The 19,208-nt window shown below is 40.0% G+C and overlaps 2 protein-coding genes and 1 long non-coding RNA gene across 5 annotated transcripts in view; 1 reads left to right on the forward strand and 2 right to left on the reverse strand.

The window, feature by feature from the left end:
• Window positions 1-8,869, reverse strand: part of capn10 (calpain 10) — a 53,811-nt gene extending 44,942 nt beyond the window's left edge. The window contains exons 1-2 of one of the 2 annotated variants that reach the window (XM_067995194.1): window positions 8,516-8,869; window positions 5,391-5,609 (exon numbers count right to left, since the gene is read on the reverse strand). In XM_067995194.1, coding sequence (XP_067851295.1) covers window positions 5,391-5,531 — 141 coding nt within the window. In that variant the 5' untranslated portion in view covers window positions 5,532-5,609; window positions 8,516-8,869. Of the gene's footprint in view, window positions 1-5,390; window positions 5,610-7,371; window positions 7,434-8,515 lie in introns of those variants that run through there. The other variant, XM_067995195.1, reaches the window with a different exon arrangement.
• Window positions 5,008-8,816, forward strand: LOC137331422 (uncharacterized). The gene is made up of 3 exons (XR_010965471.1): window positions 5,008-5,118; window positions 7,745-7,911; window positions 8,262-8,816. It is a non-coding gene; the product is annotated as an uncharacterized lncRNA (long non-coding RNA).
• A 7,598-nt stretch (window positions 8,870-16,467) lies between the features above and the next one.
• The window catches only part of rnpepl1 (arginyl aminopeptidase like 1), a 68,943-nt gene continuing 66,202 nt past the window's right edge, over window positions 16,468-19,208 (reverse strand). For both annotated transcript variants that reach the window (XM_067995197.1, XM_067995196.1), the window contains one exon: window positions 16,468-19,053. In XM_067995197.1, coding sequence (XP_067851298.1) covers window positions 18,817-19,053 — 237 coding nt within the window. In that variant the 3' untranslated portion in view covers window positions 16,468-18,816. The remainder of the gene's footprint in view (window positions 19,054-19,208) is intronic.

Below are 19,208 nucleotides of genomic sequence, written 5' to 3' on the forward strand. Positions count from 1 at the left end.
CGCTACCTCTGCTACAGCCACAGGGGATGCAGCACATAGAAGTAGTAGGAAGCAAAAGGCTACGGTTTGGTGATCACAAAGGGTATGCACAAGGGTGTCTGACAGACTGTTTGTTTTTTGTTAAATTCACATTAAATGTAAGCATTCTCACCATTACTGCCACATCTTACCCATTCTTGACTGCCCTTTGTGATAGCGCCCTTTCATGTGCTTCATTATGAACGGCGAGACTTGATGCCACCCATTGGATCACTTTACATTGAGTGTTTGTGTAGTTGTATGACTGTTTTGTGCAGGGTGGGGTGCTGGTGTTGGCGCTGCTCCTTCCAGGTGGTCTGAGGACTGGACTATCCTCACTTTGCAGATGTCCTTATGAGAATCGTTCAAATATTATTGACTCCCTGGCTTCACGAGCAGCCAGATGAACCGCTGCTCTGCCGATGGGTTCCTCCTTTTCCTCGTCCTCCTTTTCCTCAATGTTGTCGGCAGATGTGGATGCTGGATGAGGGCATGGGGCCTCATCAACCGGTAACCCTCTTTGTTGCACCATATTGTGCAGGACACAACAGACGACTATAATTTTACTCACTCTCGCTGGTGCGTTTTGAAGCATTCCTCCAGACCAATCCAGGCACTAAATCGGATCTTCAGCAGTCCTATTGCACGTTCAGTGACAGACCTGGTGGTGACGTGGACTGTCGTTGTATCGACAACGTGCCTCACTGATGGGGTTTCTCACAGGTGTCATAAGCCACGTGTGCAGGGGTATCCCTCGTCTCTGAGCAGCCAGCCCTTAAGGCTGTTTGATGCATGGAAGAGGGCCGGGATGTTGGATTCCCGCAGAATGAATGAATCATGGCAGCTGCCAGGGAATCTGGCACATACGTGAAGAAATCTTTTCCGGTGGTCGCAAACGAGCTGCACGTTGATGGAGTGATATCCCTTTCTGTTGATGAACAGTCCTGGCTCGTGTGGAAGTGCTCGGATTGCTACATGTGTACAATCAATTGCACCCTGTACCCGTGGGAAGCCAGCCACAGAGTGATATCCCACTGCCCTCTCCGTCTGGCTGAGGTCATCTATGGGGAAGTTGACATAGTGGGACACCCTGTGAAACAAACCATTGGTGACCTGTCTTATGCACTTGTGGGCAGACGATTGAGAGACCCTGGCGATGTCACCGGGTGGCACTCTGGAAGGATCTGGAGGCGAAAAAGTTGAGGGCGGTGGTCGCTCTAACTGCCATGGGCAATACAATGCCATCAAGCCCAGTCGGGAGCAGCTCTGCATGAAGGAGCGCGCAGATGTCTGCGACCACCTGGTGACTCACTCTCAGCCTTCGTAGGCACTACTCCTCAGAGGGGTCCAGGAAGCTGAGCCTCAGTCTGTAGACCCTCTGACGAGGGTAGTGCCTCCTGCGACGTCAGTCCCTCTGTTGTTCCCCTCTGTGCTCTTTTGCAGGTCCCTGTGGCGAACAGCCGTGTTGTGGAGCTGCAAGTGGTGGACGTGCACGCCGTGCCTGCCGAGGATGGTGATGTTCCTCCTCCTCCTCTAATGTACTGGTGAATCTAGCCATTGCACCCCCCCATCCTAATGTTGTCAGTTTGAGGGGGTCCAAAAATTAGGTAAACGTGTAAACAGAACAATTCTGAATATGAACCAAGAATTTTCAGTCTAAACTTGAAGAGCTCCCCGCCAAATGTTTGTCCGAGAGAACTGAGTGCCTTGCTGCAATTACTCACCTTTTATTCCCATCTGTCAAACAGGGATTTAAATGGTCAAATGGCTGCTGGCTGCAACCCGCCTAGTTTCCTATAGTGTGCTTCACACAGCACGGGAAACACGTTCAGGAAGCGTTGAAATCGTTTCCCAGCATGAATAACAAGATTAATAACGATTTCAACAAGTTTAAGTACTTTAATTCCTGCTTTAAGTATGCTTCCTGCTCTGGAAACCCTCGATCCCCAGACTTCAAAGTTAAAATCATGCCCATGATCTCTAGCATTTTCCCCACCATCGACGTTACACTGACTGGCCTGTAGTTATCGAGTTTATCCATTTCCCCTTTTCTTGAACAGGGGTGTAAACATTTACAACCCCCCATTCCTCAGGCACTACTCACATATCCAAGGAGGACTTGGGAGTTTTGGGTGGAGGTAAGAAATAGCAAGGGAAAGAAATCACTGGTGGGAGTAGTATATAGGCCCCCTAACAGTAGCTACACTGTAGGTCAAAATATTAATCAGGAAATAAGGGGGGCTTGTAAAAAAAGTAATGCAATAATTATGGGCGATTTTAACTTTCACATAGGTTGGACAAATCAAATTGGCAAAAATAGCCCTGAGGAGGAGTTCAGAGTGTATTAGGGACTGTTTCTTAGACCAATACATCGGGGAACCAACCAGGGAACAGGCCATTTTGGATCAGGTATTGGGTAACGAAACAGGATTAATTAATGATCTCAAAGTAAAGGATCCCTTGGGAAGCAGTGATCATAACATGATCGAATTTCACATCCAGTTTGAGAGCGAGGATCTTGGGTCTGAAACTACTGTATTAAACTTAAATAAGGGCAATTATAAAGAAATGAGGGCGGAATTAGCTAAAGTGGACTGGGTAAACAGATTAGATGGTATGATGGTGGATAAGCTGTGGCAAACATTTAAAAAGATATTTTATGACTCGCAACAAAAATATATCCCTGTGAGGAGGAAAGACTCCACAAAAAGGGTGAACCAACCATGGCTAACTAAGGAAGTCAAGGATGAAAGAAAGAGCATACAACATGGCAAAGATTACTGGTAAGCCCGAAGATTGGGAAAACTTTAAAAACCAGCAAAGGATGACTAAAAGAATAACAAAGAGGGAGAAAATAAATTATGGGAGTAAACTAGCAAGAAATATGAAAACTGACAGTAAAAGCTTCTATAAGTATATAAAAAGGAAGAGGGTAGCTAAAGTAAACATTGGTCCCTTAGAGGATGAGACTGGGGAAATAATAATGGAAAACAAGGAAATGGCAGAGGAATTGAACAGATATTTTGTATCTGTCTTCACAGTAGAAGACACTAATAACATACCAATAATAGAAAATCAAGGGGCAAAGGGGAGGGAGGAACTAAAAACAATCACTATCACTAGAGAAAAAGTACTAGGTAAACTAATGGGTCTAAAGGCTGACAAGTCCCCTGGACCTGATGGCTTGCATCCGAGGGTCTTAAAGGAAGTGGCTACAGAGATAGTGGATGCATTGGTTGTAATCTTCCAGAATTCACTAAATTCTGGAAAGGTCCCAGCGGATTGGAAAGCCGCAAACGTAATACCCCTATTCAAGAAGGGAGTGAGACAGAAAGCAGGTAACTATCGACCAGTTAGCCTAACATCTGTCATTGGGAAAATGCTAGAATCCATTATTAAGGAAGTAGTAGCAGGACATTTGGAGACTCATAATATAATCAAGGAGAGTCAACATGGTTTTATGAAGGGGAAATCATATCTGACAAATTTATTAGAGTTCTTTGAGGAAGTAACGGGCAGGGTGGATAAAGGGGAACCAATGGATGCAGTATATTTGGATTTCCAAAAGGCATTCGATAAGGTGCCACATAAAAGATTACTGCACAAGATAAGAGCTCATGGTGTTGGGGGTAATATACTGGCACGGATAGAGGATTGGCTAACTAATAGAAAACAAAGAGTCGGGATAAAAAGGTCATTTTCAAAATGGCAATCTGTAAATGGTGGGGTGCCGCAGGGATCAGTGCTGGGGCCTCAACTATTTACAATATATATCAATGACTTGGATGAAGGAACAGAGTGTCTTGTGGCCAAATTTGCTGATGATACAAAGATAGGTGGAAAAGCAAGTTGCGATGAGGACACAAAGTGTCTGCAAAGGGATATTGACAGGTTAAGCGAATGAGCAAAAATTTGGCAGATGGAATATAATGTGGGACTTTGGGAGGAAAAATAAAAAAGCAAAGTATTATTTGAATGAAGAAATACTACAAAATGCTGGGGTACAGAGGGATCTGGGTGTCCTCGTACATGAAACACAAAAAGTAAAAAAAAAAGTTGCAGCAAGTAATCCGGAAGGCAAACGGAATATTGGCCTTTATTTCTAGGGTGATGGAGTATAAAAGCAAGGAAGTCATCCTACAACTTTACAGGGTGCTGGTGAGACCACACCTGGAGTGCTGCGTACAGTTCTGGTGCCCTTATTTAAGGAAGGACATACTTGCATTGGAGGCAGTTCAGAGAAGGTTCACTCGGTTGATTTCGGGTATGGAAGGGTTGTCTTATGAGGAAAGATTGAACAGGTTGGGTCTATACTCATTGGAGTTTAGAAGAATGAGAGGAAATCTTATTGAAACATACAAGATTCCAAGGGGACTCGATAGGGTAGATGCTGAGAGGATGTTACCCCTCATGGGGGAATCTAAAACTAGGGGGCATAGTCTCAGGATAAGAGGTCGCCCATTTAAGACAGAAATGAGGAGGAATTTCTTCTCCCAGAGGCTCGTGAATCTTTAGAATTCTTTACCCCAAAAAGCTGTGGAGGCTGAGTCATTGAATACATTCAAGGCTGAGTTAGACAAATTTTTGATCAGCAAGGGAGTCAAAAGATATGGGGAAAGGGTGGGAAAGTGGAGTTGAGGTAAAAATCAGATCAGCCATGATCTCATTAAATGGCAGATGGCCTACTCCTGCTCCTATCTCTTATGGTCTAATGGACTGAAAGATTGTTGCCAGAGCCTCCACTATTTCCACTCTTACTTCCTTCAGCAACTACTTACAACATAAAATGTGATTTCAACAGACTGGGTATTAACACATCATATCAGCTTTTATACAAACCAGTATCTGTCAGTATCTCTTAGACAACAATAAAAAGCACACAGGTTTCTCTTAGAATTAGTTGTAAAAATGGTAGAATTTTAATGATTAACCACTCCATGTCATTTATAGGGCAATGGTATCACTGCTTTATTGTAAGAAAATTAACATTTTATCCACTGTATTTTTCAGGTCTCCCTCCAGTACTTCCCACCTAACAAGAGAAACAGAGGATTGTGATGAGGCCTCTGCTGATGGCACTCTGTGTCTGTCTGCTCTAAGGTGCAATATCATATCATGACCTCAAATCGTTCCTCCCTCCCTGTGGGGAAAATATTTGATCAATTCACCGTATCACAGATGATATCTGATTTGAAATAGTTATTGATCAATAAACTGTGTGAAACATCATTACAGTATACTTTATAATATATATTAAACAAACATGCACATGTAAACAACTTAACCACCCATCAACCACATGAAAAACTATACATTTGGAGTCCGTATAATCATTTCTGAGACACTTTCCAACCAGACTGATAGATTCTCACCTGTGGTCGTAGCCATGTAATTTTGCCACAGAGTTTGGCAATGGGCGTAGAATAACTTGAAAAAAGAGAAGTGCCAGTAGCAGGGAAATCTGTATCTTCAAACAGTATCTTCTCTGGGGTCTCCATATCCCAAATGGTCATAGTCACAGAAGCCTTCACATATGCTCAAAGAAATCCCAGCAGAGTGGCATTTTAATTACCATCAGTTTCTTCTTTAGACTGAGAAAATAATTTTTAAAGTACATAATTCCAAGGTTAGTGACAGAAACACTGTAATTTATTTTTTCAATTATGGATGAATGATCATGAAAAGATCATGCCAACACAATGGTAAAAGGAGTTCATTTAATTCCTATGGCAACATAAGATCACAAGATAATTACAGATGAGGAAAGCCATTTGGCCCATCTTAGCTCATTCATTCAGAAAGAGCCTACAATCCCCCCACCCCCATTGTACATCCAATTATTTCTTAAATAATTCCAGAGTTTCCACCTCCACTACATCTGGAAGTCCATTCCATGTATTGATTACTATTACATTTTTTGGTCTTTTCTACATTATTTCAGCTCTTGCATTTTAGATTACTCTCATGGGTGAGTCCCTTCTCCCCATACCTTCTAGAGTGTCTATCCTAGCCTCTAGATAAGCAGTCAGTAATATCTAGGTAGGCTGTCAGTAATGTGCCTGAGGTAAAGAACAGCAAACCCTGTCTGTTCATTATTCTTAAATTGCTGGAATTTATCATAACTCCACAGTATCTCTCCTAGTCATCAAAAGTGGTATGGCATAACAGGCCTTGTTTTAAGTTTAAAATATAAAGAAAATTTATTAAGAAATAAACAAGCAAATATTTTAACAGTGATATGTTTACAGCAGCAAGTCTATTATCTGAGTGGAAAAAATTAGAGTTGCAATCTAATGCTGAGCTATTCTTTTGTACATACCAACTGCAAACATAGTCCTTTTCTTTCTTGTAATCTTTTGCGACTACAGGAGCTCACTAATTAACCTTACCTTTTCCTGTGAAAATTCCAATTGGTTTGACTATAGTCAACAAACACAGCTCAATGAACAGATCCAGGCACTTACATACTTCCCCACTAGTTGCCATGGCTTATTCAAATTTTCATAACTGACCCTCGGATTCATAAACAAATTGGCTGTCATACATTTAACTGAATAAATCACAGTCAGCAGTTGTTCAAAAGTAGCCTGATTGCTTCTCTCAAGCCTCCAGTTCAAAAATCAATTTGAATTGCCCTTCTTTAAAATTGGGCTGGGACACTTGGGTATTTTTTGCAGCTGACTTTAAATTCCTCATATATTGCAACTGGATTTAAATAGACAATCACCAAACTAAACCTAGACAAACAAAAATACTAACAGTCTGAAAGCTGCCCATTTCACAAGTCTACCACTTTGCACTACATAATCAGTCTTCCTGGAGTTGCAAAACATTGCAAAAGTGCCTCTAGCCAGCTTTGCACTATACAGATGCTTTAAAAAAAATCTTTTTCAGATCACCAGAGGGAAACTGGTACAGGCAAAGCAACACAACACGCCATGATCTAATTGAATGGCAGAACAGGCTCGAGGAGCTGAATGACCTACTCCTGTTCCTATGTAATTTTAATAAATGAAATCTTTCAATCTCAGTCTTGAAAATTTCAATTACATTGGAACATGGCAACATAGTAATGGGGGTAGGCCATTCAGCCCCTCAAGCCTATTCCACCATTTAATTAGGTCATGATGGATCTATACCTCAACTCCATTTACCCGCCTTTGCTTCGTATCCCTTGATACCCTTACCTAATTAAGCACTTGGACAAATATGATCAGAGAGAGCCAGCGGGGATTTGTAAAGGTTAAGTCATGTCTAACTAATCTAATTGAATTTCACTCCATACACTTCAGCTCATCCAAAACTCTGCTGCCCAGATCCTATCCCACACAAAGTTCTGCTCACCCATCATACCTGTGTTTTCGGACCTACATAGGCTCCTGGTCCCAAACATTTCAAATTTGAAATTCTCATTCTCGTGTTTAAATCCCTTTGTGGCTTCACCGCATCCCCCACCACCACCAAAATTTGTAACCTTCTCCAGATCGCCCAGATCTCTGCATTCCTCCAGCTCCGACATGTGCAACCTTCAGTATTTAGGCTTCACGCTCTGAAATTCCTTCCCTCCCTATACCTCTCTGTCTCTCCATCTTCCTCTCCTCCTTTTAAGGCTGTCCTTAAAACCCACCCCTTTTTACCAAGCTTTTAGTCACCCCTCCTAATATCTCCTTCTTCGGCTCGACATTGCTATATAATTGCAAGTAGTTGTTCTGTAATTTGATCACAGGTGCCTGCTGCCCTCCGTTATCTGACATACCATAATAAACGCTGCAAGCAAAGAGAAAACAAATTGCTGAAATGGAATAATCTCTGGACGGAACAAATTCCACTGACGCTTAAAGAATAATACAGATTGGGGTGTTTTTCAAGTCAGTAACTGATCGACCTGTTGAGGTAACTGATAAAATGTTGTAATTTATGATGTCTCTCAAGCCTTGGATATATACCGCCTTGGAACATGCTGTACCCTGGGTTTTATCTTGTATCATACTGTAGTAACTGAGATACCCGTTATCATACACTGCAGCACTGATTATAAACAGAAATTTCAATAAAGTACAAAACTCGTCCTTTATTAGTGGGAGCAATTTTTCAGGACTGTACAAGTCAGCGTCTTATTTAGGGAGGCTGACCATGTTATTGGTACAATAATATAATTTGTACTTCATGTGTAGGTTGTGATTTGGATTTATTCAATTGTATTTGCTATTATTTAATGTCACTGAATCATGCACTTTCTGCAGTGGGTTTTTTTCCTGGTTGTCGGGGTGTGACTGGTCGTTGTGTGGAATGTGTTAAGCGCTTTGGCACAGACTCGGTTACTTGGGCATCCGCCTCTTCTCCGCGCCCAATCGGTCTGAGATTCACTTGAGCGCCGTGGACTCGGGGCCCGGAGCTCCACTCACTCACTCACCTGGATGCGGATATTTCAGTGTCGGGCCCTTCATCCAAACAGGACCCGAAACAAAGGAAGAGCCAATAAAATGAAATCGATTACCTGAGGCTCCGGCGACAGAGAGAGACCGAGTCCGAGCGCAGCTCCTCGGCTCCGAATGAAGAGGCGCAAATGCGAGTGGCAGAGCCGACGCTCACTCGGGTAGGAGGGACGGTCAAGTCATCTTGGTTTAGAGAAATGTGGCCTGTTTTGATGTGCATCGCCCTTAATTATACTCGCAGCTCCGCCTGTTTAAATGGGGGTCATAAGCGTGCAGAAATGGGCAACTACCGAAACTCAGATCACTGTCAAAACTGGAACCAGTGGGCAATCGGCAGAAGAGTTGACGGGAGGGAGGGATTAGGGACAGGGAAGGGTCTCACTTTGGGTCGCCAACACCCCCAAGATTGCCCTTGGGGCTCCAGGAATTAAAGATTAATCTCCTGGACAGTGTGGTGAGCAACTCCAGAGAAAAATCATAGGAGCATTAAACAAAAGTGTGCTTTTCTCCTTTTCTTCAAACATTTTCATTTATTGGTTATATTAAAAAAAATTGGAAGGGAATGGGGGGGGGGGGAGAATGTCTGTTTGCATGAGTGGGAGGTTATATCATAAAACCTCCAGGAATATGTCCAACCGGATTTGGCAATCCTAGTCTCATCAGGTAGAACTCAACAATTTTGCAGTTTTGATTTGCAAGGGATTAAAAACCATTACTATTCAGTTGCTACTCTGCAACGATAAGATTCAATAAAATAAAAAACCTTCATCCCAACCCTATTTTATGATCAAAGAAGCCTGGTTTAATGGGAAGGAGGGTCTGCTGTAGAAACGGGGGTTAACAAAAAGACTATCAGCAAAAACATGTTTGAGATCGAGATTATAGAAAGACTGGAGGTCAGGGAAGGATTGAAGTAACCATCAAAAACACATGGAGATCAAAAAAAGACAAGGAAAGAAGATAGAGCTGGGAAACACCACAGGTGCATGGAAATTACTTGAAAGTAATAAAAACATTTTATCTGCCATTTCTCCATATCCCTTGATACCGTTACCTAACAAAAATCTATTGATCTCAGTCCTGAAAATTTCAATTGATCCAGCCACCACAGCTTTTTTTGCAGGGGGGGGGGGGGGGAGGGTAAGGGAGAGGAGAAGATTTCCACTACTGTTTGTGCGAAAAAAAATGCTTCCTCATTTCACTGTCTTACCTCTAATTTTAAAATTATGCCCCCTTGTTCTGGATTACCCCACCAGAGGAAATAGTTTATCTGGATCTACCCTATCAAAATCAGAGTGCATGGAACTGGAGGCACCTGTTGGCTTGGATAGAGACTTGGTTTGCAGGTAGGAGAGAGAGTAGGGATAATGGGTTTGTACTCAAATTGGCAGGATGTGCCCAGTGGTGTCCCCCAGGGATCTGTACTGGGGTTGGAGCTTTTTACTATATTTATAAATGCTGATAACACTGTTAGGTGGCACAGTAAATAGTGTAGATGGGAGCAGAAAGCTAGAAAAGGGGCATTGATAGATTAAGTGAGTGGACAAAACTCCGGCAGATGGAATTCAATGTGGGAAAGTGTGAGGTCATCCACTTTGGTCCTAAAGAAAGATAGATCAGAGTATTTTATAAATGAGAATCTAGGAACGGTGGATAAGCATAGATTTAGGGGTTCAAGTACAAAAATCACTAAAAGCTAGTGGACAGGTACAAAAAATAATTAAAGAGCCTAGTAGAATGTTGGCCTTTATCTCAAGAGGGCTGGAATACAAAGGGGAGGAAGTTGTGTTACAGCTGTACAGAGCTCTCGTTAGACCCCATCTGGAGTACTGCATTCAGTTCTGGGCACCGCACCTTAGGGAGAATATATTGGCCTTGGAGGGGGTGTAACGCAGATTCACCAGAATGATACTGGGGCTAAAAGGGTTAAATTTTGAGGACAGGTTGCATTGACTAGACTTGTATTCCCTTGAATATAGAAGATTAAGGGGTGATCTAATTGAGCTGTTTAAGATGATTAAATGATTTGATAGGATGGATTGAAAGAAACTATTTCCTCTGATAGGGGAGTCCAGAACAAGGGGGCATAACCTTAAAATTAGCTAGGCTGTTCAGGGATGATGTCAGAAAGCACTTCTTCACACAAAGGGTAGTGGAAATCTGGAACTCTCTCCTCCAAAAACCTGTTGAGGCTAGGTCAATTTAACATTTCTAAACTGAGATTGAGATTTTTGTTAGGCAAGGGTGTTAAGGGTTACGGAACCAAGGCGGGTAGATAGAGTTAAGATACAGATCAGCCATGATCTAATTGAATGGCGGAACAGACTCAAGGGGCTGAATGGCTGCCTCCTGTTCCTATGTTCCTTTATCATTTTAAGTCCCGGCCAGGTTCAACCTCTGCTCATTTTCAACTTCAAATTTACCAGGCTGCGAGACTGAAAAAGGCTGCTTTCTGTTTGGTGGACTTTGAATAATAATTGAGCAGTCCTACTTAATTGACACTTTCAAATTATCAAACTTTTGGGAAGACATGGGGAGGAAGAGGATGAGAAAAGAGAGGGAGGACTGTTTGGATGGGAAGGAGTGAGGGAGGGAATGCGAGAGGGAAGGGAGGAAGAAGACAGGGAGTGGTTGAGGACGAGGGGGTGGGAGATGAGGAAAGGGAGGAAGGACTCACATCTTGGTATATGGTGGTGGTGGTGGTGTGGGGTGGGAACACGCATCTTGTATGGGGTCTCACATTTCTGCATAATCATGTGACCCACAAGCTAGTTTTGACACGTGTATCTGGCTCTAGCTCCAAGGGTTGACTATCCCTGCTTTACAACAAAGCATCATCAGATTCTCTAATATCAGCACATGGATTATTAATAGAATGCAACAAAGCCTGGGCCAGGCCTCAGAATGTGCACTGAAATTCTGTTTTAAATTATGTGTGGCATTATGCGATAAAGTAAATTGTCTGCATTTTAAGGTAGGGAGACGTGAATTACCTGCAGCTAAACCACGTGCCTGGTTTAATAAACTACTTTTGCTCTTACAACTGAGTCTTGTACTCCATTCACATCTGAGGAGAGGGTAAGATTGAACATGAAAACTATGCATGCAACATAAGCCTATTAACATTAGTTTTATCAACACTACCAGTCACAATAATAGTAACATTAATAGTAGTTAAATACTAGTGTGTTACCAATAACAATAACACTAGTCTAGTAATCATTGTTGTATGTAGTATGAGTGCAGAAGTAGCAACGTAATATTATGGGCTCAGTTATACTGCCACTTTTGTGTCATTGCAAAAAGCCATTGCTGTTGAAATGAAAATCTTAGACCTTCCAACAGAGGCAAATTCTATGAGTTTGGAGATTAGCGAAGTGTCAAAGATATGAATGTAGCCAAATTTGTCAATGATTCAGGGTTCTTTATGTTCCAGAAACTTTGAATTGTTACAAACGCTTAATTTATTCTGTTCAATATATTTGTAAGCTAAATGATGATGATTATTAAAAAAAAACAGGTGATTATTTAGAAATGGTGAAGTGGAAGGCTACCCAGAGAAAAAAGAAAGCAAAAAGACTTGCTTTTATATAGCGCCTTTCCCAAAGTGCTTTACAGCTAACAAAGTACTTTTGAAGTGTAGTCACTACTGTAATGGAGGAAACACGGCAGCCATTTTGCACACAGCAAGGTCGCATAAATAGCAATGAGATAATGACCAGACAATCTGTTTTAGTGATGTTGCTGGAGGGATAAATATTGGCTGGGTCCGCGGGGAGAACTTCCCTACTCTTCTTCGAAATAGTGTCATGGGATCTTTTATGCCCACCTGAGAGGGCAGACGATGCCTCGGTTTAACGTCTCATCTGAAAGACAGCAACTCTGACAATGCAGCACTCCTTCAGTACTGCATTAGAGTCTCAGCCTAGATTTTGTGTTCAAATTTCAGAGACAACAGATTTTCTTTGTAAAAGTGGCAGCATCAATTCGAAACTGAATACATACTCATGGCTAAAATGGTGACTAAACTGAGGCCTGAATGGTCCTTTAGATCCTCCAGAATATCCTGTTCGCAGTAATAAAATCATTAATTCCAGACTCTAGCCTTGAAATTACATGGTCTAAAGATTAGTAAAATAAAGTTAATGCCATTATTAAAAATAGCAAACAAAGGAATTGCCTACAAACACATTGAGCATTTGTATGCTAGAATTTGCACAGCTTAATTTCAACGCCCAGGTTTACTCACTACACAGTATCACAAAGTCAGTAGTTTTTTTACATCTATTCAGAAACCAAGTGTAATACAAAATAGCTCAATGGGAATGAAATGTTGTATATTAATATGCAGCACACACAATTATGATAATACAGGAGTTTACACAAATGTTCTTTCCCCTCTTCCCCAAATGGAAACACGAGATGTACTTTAAAATTAATACTGTTTGAACCGAAAATTCTTCTGAAATACGTGAGCGCTTCTTCGATTGTTCTCAGATTTATTCACAATATTCCTCCCATGGACAGACTGTATGTAGTATCATTCTTTTCATAAAGCTGTCAAAGATAAATGAACATTGTAACAAACATTTCCGGGTTGCATAACTTGGGTGTAAATTTGAATTCAGTACTACACTTGCACTGTACTGAAGCTCAGACCCAAACATAGATATGATAAGAAAACTAAATCAGCCCAATTCTGTATCGATTGGGCTTTTAAGGGGGAAACAGATGTTGCAGCAGCACTGCCAAAAGATTTTCTTCCATTTTGTGTCGGATTCAATAAAAAAAAACACAACCTTTTTCTTTTGTTTAAACTCACAATGTTTTGTGAACACACAATACAAGTTCTAAACAGCTTAAACTTCATATTCAAAATAAAGCAGTCCTAAAATTGACAAATCTCACATTTCAAGTCAGTCTCACCAATTTCTTTTTCTAAATAAGTTTGAAACAGATTCGAAGAATAAACAAAGTTCTATATGTCAAAATGTATTTACATAAAGGATACATTGCAACAGTCTAAGATATTATTTAAATCGAATGAGTAGACTGACCTGGTAATTCAAACGAAGTTACAATTGAGTTGTCTGTGCCACAAGTGGAACATGATTCAAAATTGGTTCACATAATAAAAATGATTCTGGTAAATAATCAGATGTAGTTACAGGGCTAAAGAAGTTAAACAATGAGTTTAATAGTGCTAAAAATTCCTTTGCATATTAGTTATTATGCTGATGGAGGTTATGAGAATAATAATTAGGCCAATGCTGTAGGTTTAATCTCTTCAAATGAATTTTCAAAGAGCAGAGCGTTATGGTGATAGAATGCACGTTCGTGTATCCTGGCACAAACAATGTGAGTTATAATGAGAGGCCGCTACAAAGAGCATGTTTTGGAACTATAAAGCGTACATCATGTAAGAAAGTGAGACGAGACATGATAGGTCTTAAGTAGGTGCTTGTTCAGCAGGAAAATCCCCTCTCAGGTAGAAATAAGGTTTCTCAAATATGTTTCTTTGGGGGAGCAGCAGCAGCACAAATTAATTAGATTGAATGTATTCATCTCCCAGACCCTATATTGCACTGCATTATTCTACCGTGCTAAATTCAGTACCAAGATTTTGATTTGCATTATTCTTTTACATTGAATATACAAGTTATTTGAAATGATTACAATCTCTCTCTTTAGCTGAATAAATGATGTGAATGAGATCATTAAATTGTAAATGTTAACAATACACGTGTAAATGCTATTTGGTTCCCCCATATCCTTGTTACACTACTTGTAGACCTTCAACGTTTAATCCACTATGACCCACAGGTTTCTATCCTGATCCATAACGTTTAGCTGTTATCACTGCATGGTATACATGTGTCTTGAATTACATTGTATTTATCCAAATTGAAAGATATGTGCCACACACAGGCTCATTCCCCCAATGCATCTAAATCTGCTATACCCTAATTATTAGATCTATGTTCCTTATATTTTTGTGTCATCGACAACCATGAGAATTGTTCTTTTAATGCCTTCATCCAACTAATTTATGATGAAGAACATTGCTCCCAATAGAATTCTCGAATAATGCCTTCAAGTATCTTCCCTACAACTGATGCAAAACAAACTGCCTATATTTCCCAGATGATGAGAAATACACCATCGTTTCGCTTGCAAGAGACTGAATGATGGCAAAACCACATCAATCTTTTGACATTTCTTCCTTGCATCAAACATTTTTTCACAAAGACAATGGAGAGCGATTTTCATTTGGAGCGCGATTCACGGGTAGGGCATAAACAGCAGCTGCTTGGAGGAGTCAGCAGGGAACCTGTGTCTGTCTTGGTTCAGGGACGTTGTGATAATGTGGTCAACGAGCTGCCAGTGCAAATCAAGCTCCCCATGCGAAACAGGTCAGTAGACACAAAAATCACCCCATATGTATCTTTAAAATGGATTGATCCTGTGACCAAATAAAATGTCCTCCTGTGCTAATCACAGTGCATGATGACTTGGAGAACCTGCACCCCTTGTTAGACTTAATTTACATGCCCATTTCCAAAAACTGACTCTTGGTGGATGAATGGGCAGTCCTGTCTTCAGGCTAAAGAAGCTGCACAACAGAATTTGTAAAATTTGAAGCAAACACCAGGACACATTGAATTCTGCAAAAAAAAACTTTGTCCAATTTGAAAGGAAGGCGATATCGAAGCTTTCCAAACTGAAATTGACAAATTATAAAGAACATTGAGACCTTTTCCTATGAGGAGAGCTACAAGAATCTGCAGTATGAGAATGACAGGTCTCATGACTCCAGGGTATATAAATATCAAAGGGACACTGGCTTAATCATTTCTACATGGTGATGATGGGCCTATCCAAAGGCATGTGCTGCATAAGGAAATAAGGAAAAAGATTCAATGTTCTGTAACTCGACAAATAGTATGTACCTATCTATCCATATCACCGAAGGAAAGAAATGATAAAAAAAATTCAATTGGTATTCTAAATTGCCCAAAATACAGAATTGAGAGATTTAATGCATACAATGTACAGTTCTGGTCTCCGTTGCTAAGATATACATCCATTGCATAAGGTTTTATTCCTACTGAACTATTTTCATTTTCAATACAAAAAGTTCTGGTGCAAGTCCAATTAAAACATTTGAAGCTATGACCGTACAATCAAACTCAACCCATTATACTCACATGTTCTCCAACAATTTCTTTTCAAGTACTTAACTTCAGTTGCAGGCTTTTTCCACTGCCTCACAAAGCAACTTCAGTCCAGTAGTCTGTTTTGTTCCTTCTTAGTCAGAACAATCATTTTTCAGTCTGCTCTGTCTTACTTCCCCATGCACATACAAACACTTTAATCAAGTAATGATCCAGAGGCAGGTAGCTGAAATAAACCTGTCTGTTCTTATGTTGTTGAAATAGTGGCATTGTCTAAATCAGTTTGGGAGCCCTCACCCACTAAATTAAGACTTTCTTGTTTATTTTTGTACAAACTCATATTTTTCACATTATGAGGACTTGCAAAACACTTCGATAAAATAAAATGTTACCACCAGCCTTTTTAAAAATGGTTTCAGATAGTTCACTTCAGCTTTAAGAGTTTGTAGACGTCAGAATGCTTCTATGTTTTTAGTTGGTTAATAAAAATACTGTTTCATCAGTACAAATAAAAGACAAAACTGTGAATGCTGGAAATCTGAAATAAAAATAGAAAATGCTGGAAATACACAGCAGGTCAGTTAGCATCTGTGAAGAGTAAAAACATGTTATGATATTTTGGGTGTGTATCCTTCACAAGAACTGCTGTTGCATTTTTATTTTAGTCTCCATCAGTTATCAATGAACATAGTGAAAAATATAAACCTGAAAACTGTAATTTCCACACAAGATGTCTGGTAAATAGCTTCTTCGGTCTCGGGAAAAATATAATTCTTATCTTACGATATTTTGACGCCATGCAAAACATTGTGGTTCTTAAAAAGAACAAAGCTAAACCATTTTGCGTTACTAAGATAAGTGTATTATTTGGGACATTATAAAATAGTTCCGACTTACAGAATTTTTTTTGTTGTAAACAATTAACAATATATTTTCTGAGGAAGTGTTTTCTTTAATTTTACTAAACATGGTATTATGAGGCTTCTGTTAAAAAGGAACAAAAGCTTATGGACTACAAATCAGTAGAATACTGCTGAGAAAGGCACCACTAGCTGCACTTCCTGAGAAAGGTACAGCCAGTTAAACACTTTCATACAAGTTTTTGGTGCAAATCCATAACACAGTTGTTGGCCCCTTTACAAATTTTTTTTTTGCATACACTTGTGAAACACATTTAAACAAAAAGCAGGAAAAAGTACAAAATTTTATCAGAATAATTGGACTTTTTTCTGAAGTGCTTCCAGTGTTCACATTAACAACAAGTCTCACAATGTCATCTTGTCTTCATCACCTGGATCATGCTCAAGGGTGTAGTTGCTAATTCCAACATTTACAGTCATGGCAAAGCATATTGCCCATCATCAAGATGAGGACCAGAGGCTAAGTGAACCCAAACACTAATCCAAATCTATAACATTCTACTAATCCGCAGGACTACAATCAGGCACCTAAATGAGCAGCATTGTAGGCAACAGTCAAGATTGCAACATTAGTACAGCACTAATCATAACCAACTGTACAATATCCTACCTTACCTCTGAACCACAACTGGGCACCTAAACTAGTAGAAAACGAAGGCAATAACCAACGTTGAACTCTTAATACATCCCAACCTAGCTCCATAACGTTCTGCTCCAGCACAGAGTGACAGCTAAATACTCAGACCCACCTATCAACCCACTTAGTTTGCCAAAATTGTTACACTTGAAACAGAAATACAATGGAATTGAAAGAGAATGGTGCTTGGATTACAGATGCAATTTCTTGGACTCCACTACACGAGGAGCAATTTAAAATGAAGGCTTGTCCTATGGATTAACACTAAAAATGACTCATTGGAACATTAGTGAAAACGTTCCTTTTTTTAAAAAAGACCATCACTCTGATGATACTTTTTAATATTATACCCTGTAACAAAACGGTTGACTAATTTGGATAAAACAATCAAGTGCCTAATTCCATTACAATTTTCAGTTTCAAAGGACTGCAAGAAAATGAACTCCAAGAATTCAGAAGCCCATTTACTTTCTCAGAAACATTCTTCCAATAATTCTACTGTAAAAATTATATTCTGCAAGAATGTGAAGTAGAATACCAGAGAATAATATAACAGAATAAACACACATTTCTATTCATAGTACAAAGTAAAGGGAAAAGAAAACTCATTTTAAATCATTTTTAGACAAAGTGCAAAGGGTTTAACAGAAAATACTCTGAAACAACCCAGATGTGAAGCATTTCAGTCATTAGTTTCACATCTCTATCCTTCAGTTTGCACCCTAGGTTGGACTCTAGCCTACCTGAAATGTGTGTAATGAATTTAATTGGGTCTCAATTTGTTACTGGTGAAACCTCCTTTCCTTGGAAGAAACAACATACTTTATGCCAACTAATGCATCAACAGACCTTGCAACGAGTAATACATTACTACTAACAAGGCTTGCATTGGCCAAGTTACAAACCAAATTTGTATTGAAAAACTCATTTTAACTTACAAACTTGTACCCTCTAACTTATTAGAAACAAGAGGCTCTATTAATTAATCCTCCTGCATTGGCAAAATCAGAATTCGCACGCTTTGTGTTGATGTACTCATCAGAAGTAACAGATTCTGTCCTCGTTAATTCCTGTTGCATTAAGCAATGCATCATGACCAGTAGGCATTGTGTAACTAACTCATCAGAACCAACCAACACTGTACAAACCATTTCATTAGAACCAACCATTTGACAGCAGGCCTTTTGCTGATTACCTCTTTAGCACCAACAGGTTCTGCACTGTATTAATTAACTTGCCGGAGCTGAGATGCTGTCTTTTCTTTCAAGCTGCTCTCCTCACTGAAGATTCAGAGTGCCTGGATTAACAATGAATGATTCTCGGACTATAATCTTAGAATCTACATGTCCCATATGTGTATCAAACACTCAAGAGTGACAAGATTACTATTATAACTATATGGCCAATGTTTGAATGAAATACTATCTTGTAATAAACATTTTTGGAATGCTGGTTTAGGCTTCTTCATTCCCTGGAAGAGGTCCTTAAGGTAACCAGCGTAAATCCTGGGATGTTGATTAAATTAAAAAGTCACAACTGGAAACATTTCAGCTGAGGGAGCTGTTAGGTTCTCATGTAAGTGACCTCAGATATTTAGTTAGATCCATCCTGTAATGGCATAGGTTGATCAGCTACGCGGAGACATTCACATCCCTGAGTGAGATGGGGTTTGACGTATCTGATGGTTTATCTTCAAGCAGTGTCATAACAGCAGCAGGGTTAGCACTGTGTGCAAAAATCTGTTGGATTGCTCTCCTCAAGTTCACATGCAGTCTGTTCTGAGTCAGATAAAAGGTTTCCATAGCAATGGCCTTCATGGTTCCTGCACACAGATCCTCATACAAAGGACCAGTGTACATTCGTGAGGTCTGGAAGAGATGCAATGTGAGTAGTTAGTGGGCTTCTTGGCTGTCGAATTAAATACAAAATAAAGGCAATAAATAGGACACATTAGGAAGACTTCAGGTTTTACCCTTTTGGTACAAAAGCAGCTGGCAAAATTAATTTAAAGACTTTAACATAC

The sequence above is a fragment of the Heptranchias perlo genome, chromosome 13 (genome assembly GCF_035084215.1).
Source record: "Heptranchias perlo isolate sHepPer1 chromosome 13, sHepPer1.hap1, whole genome shotgun sequence".
NCBI lineage: Eukaryota > Metazoa > Chordata > Chondrichthyes > Hexanchiformes > Hexanchidae > Heptranchias > Heptranchias perlo.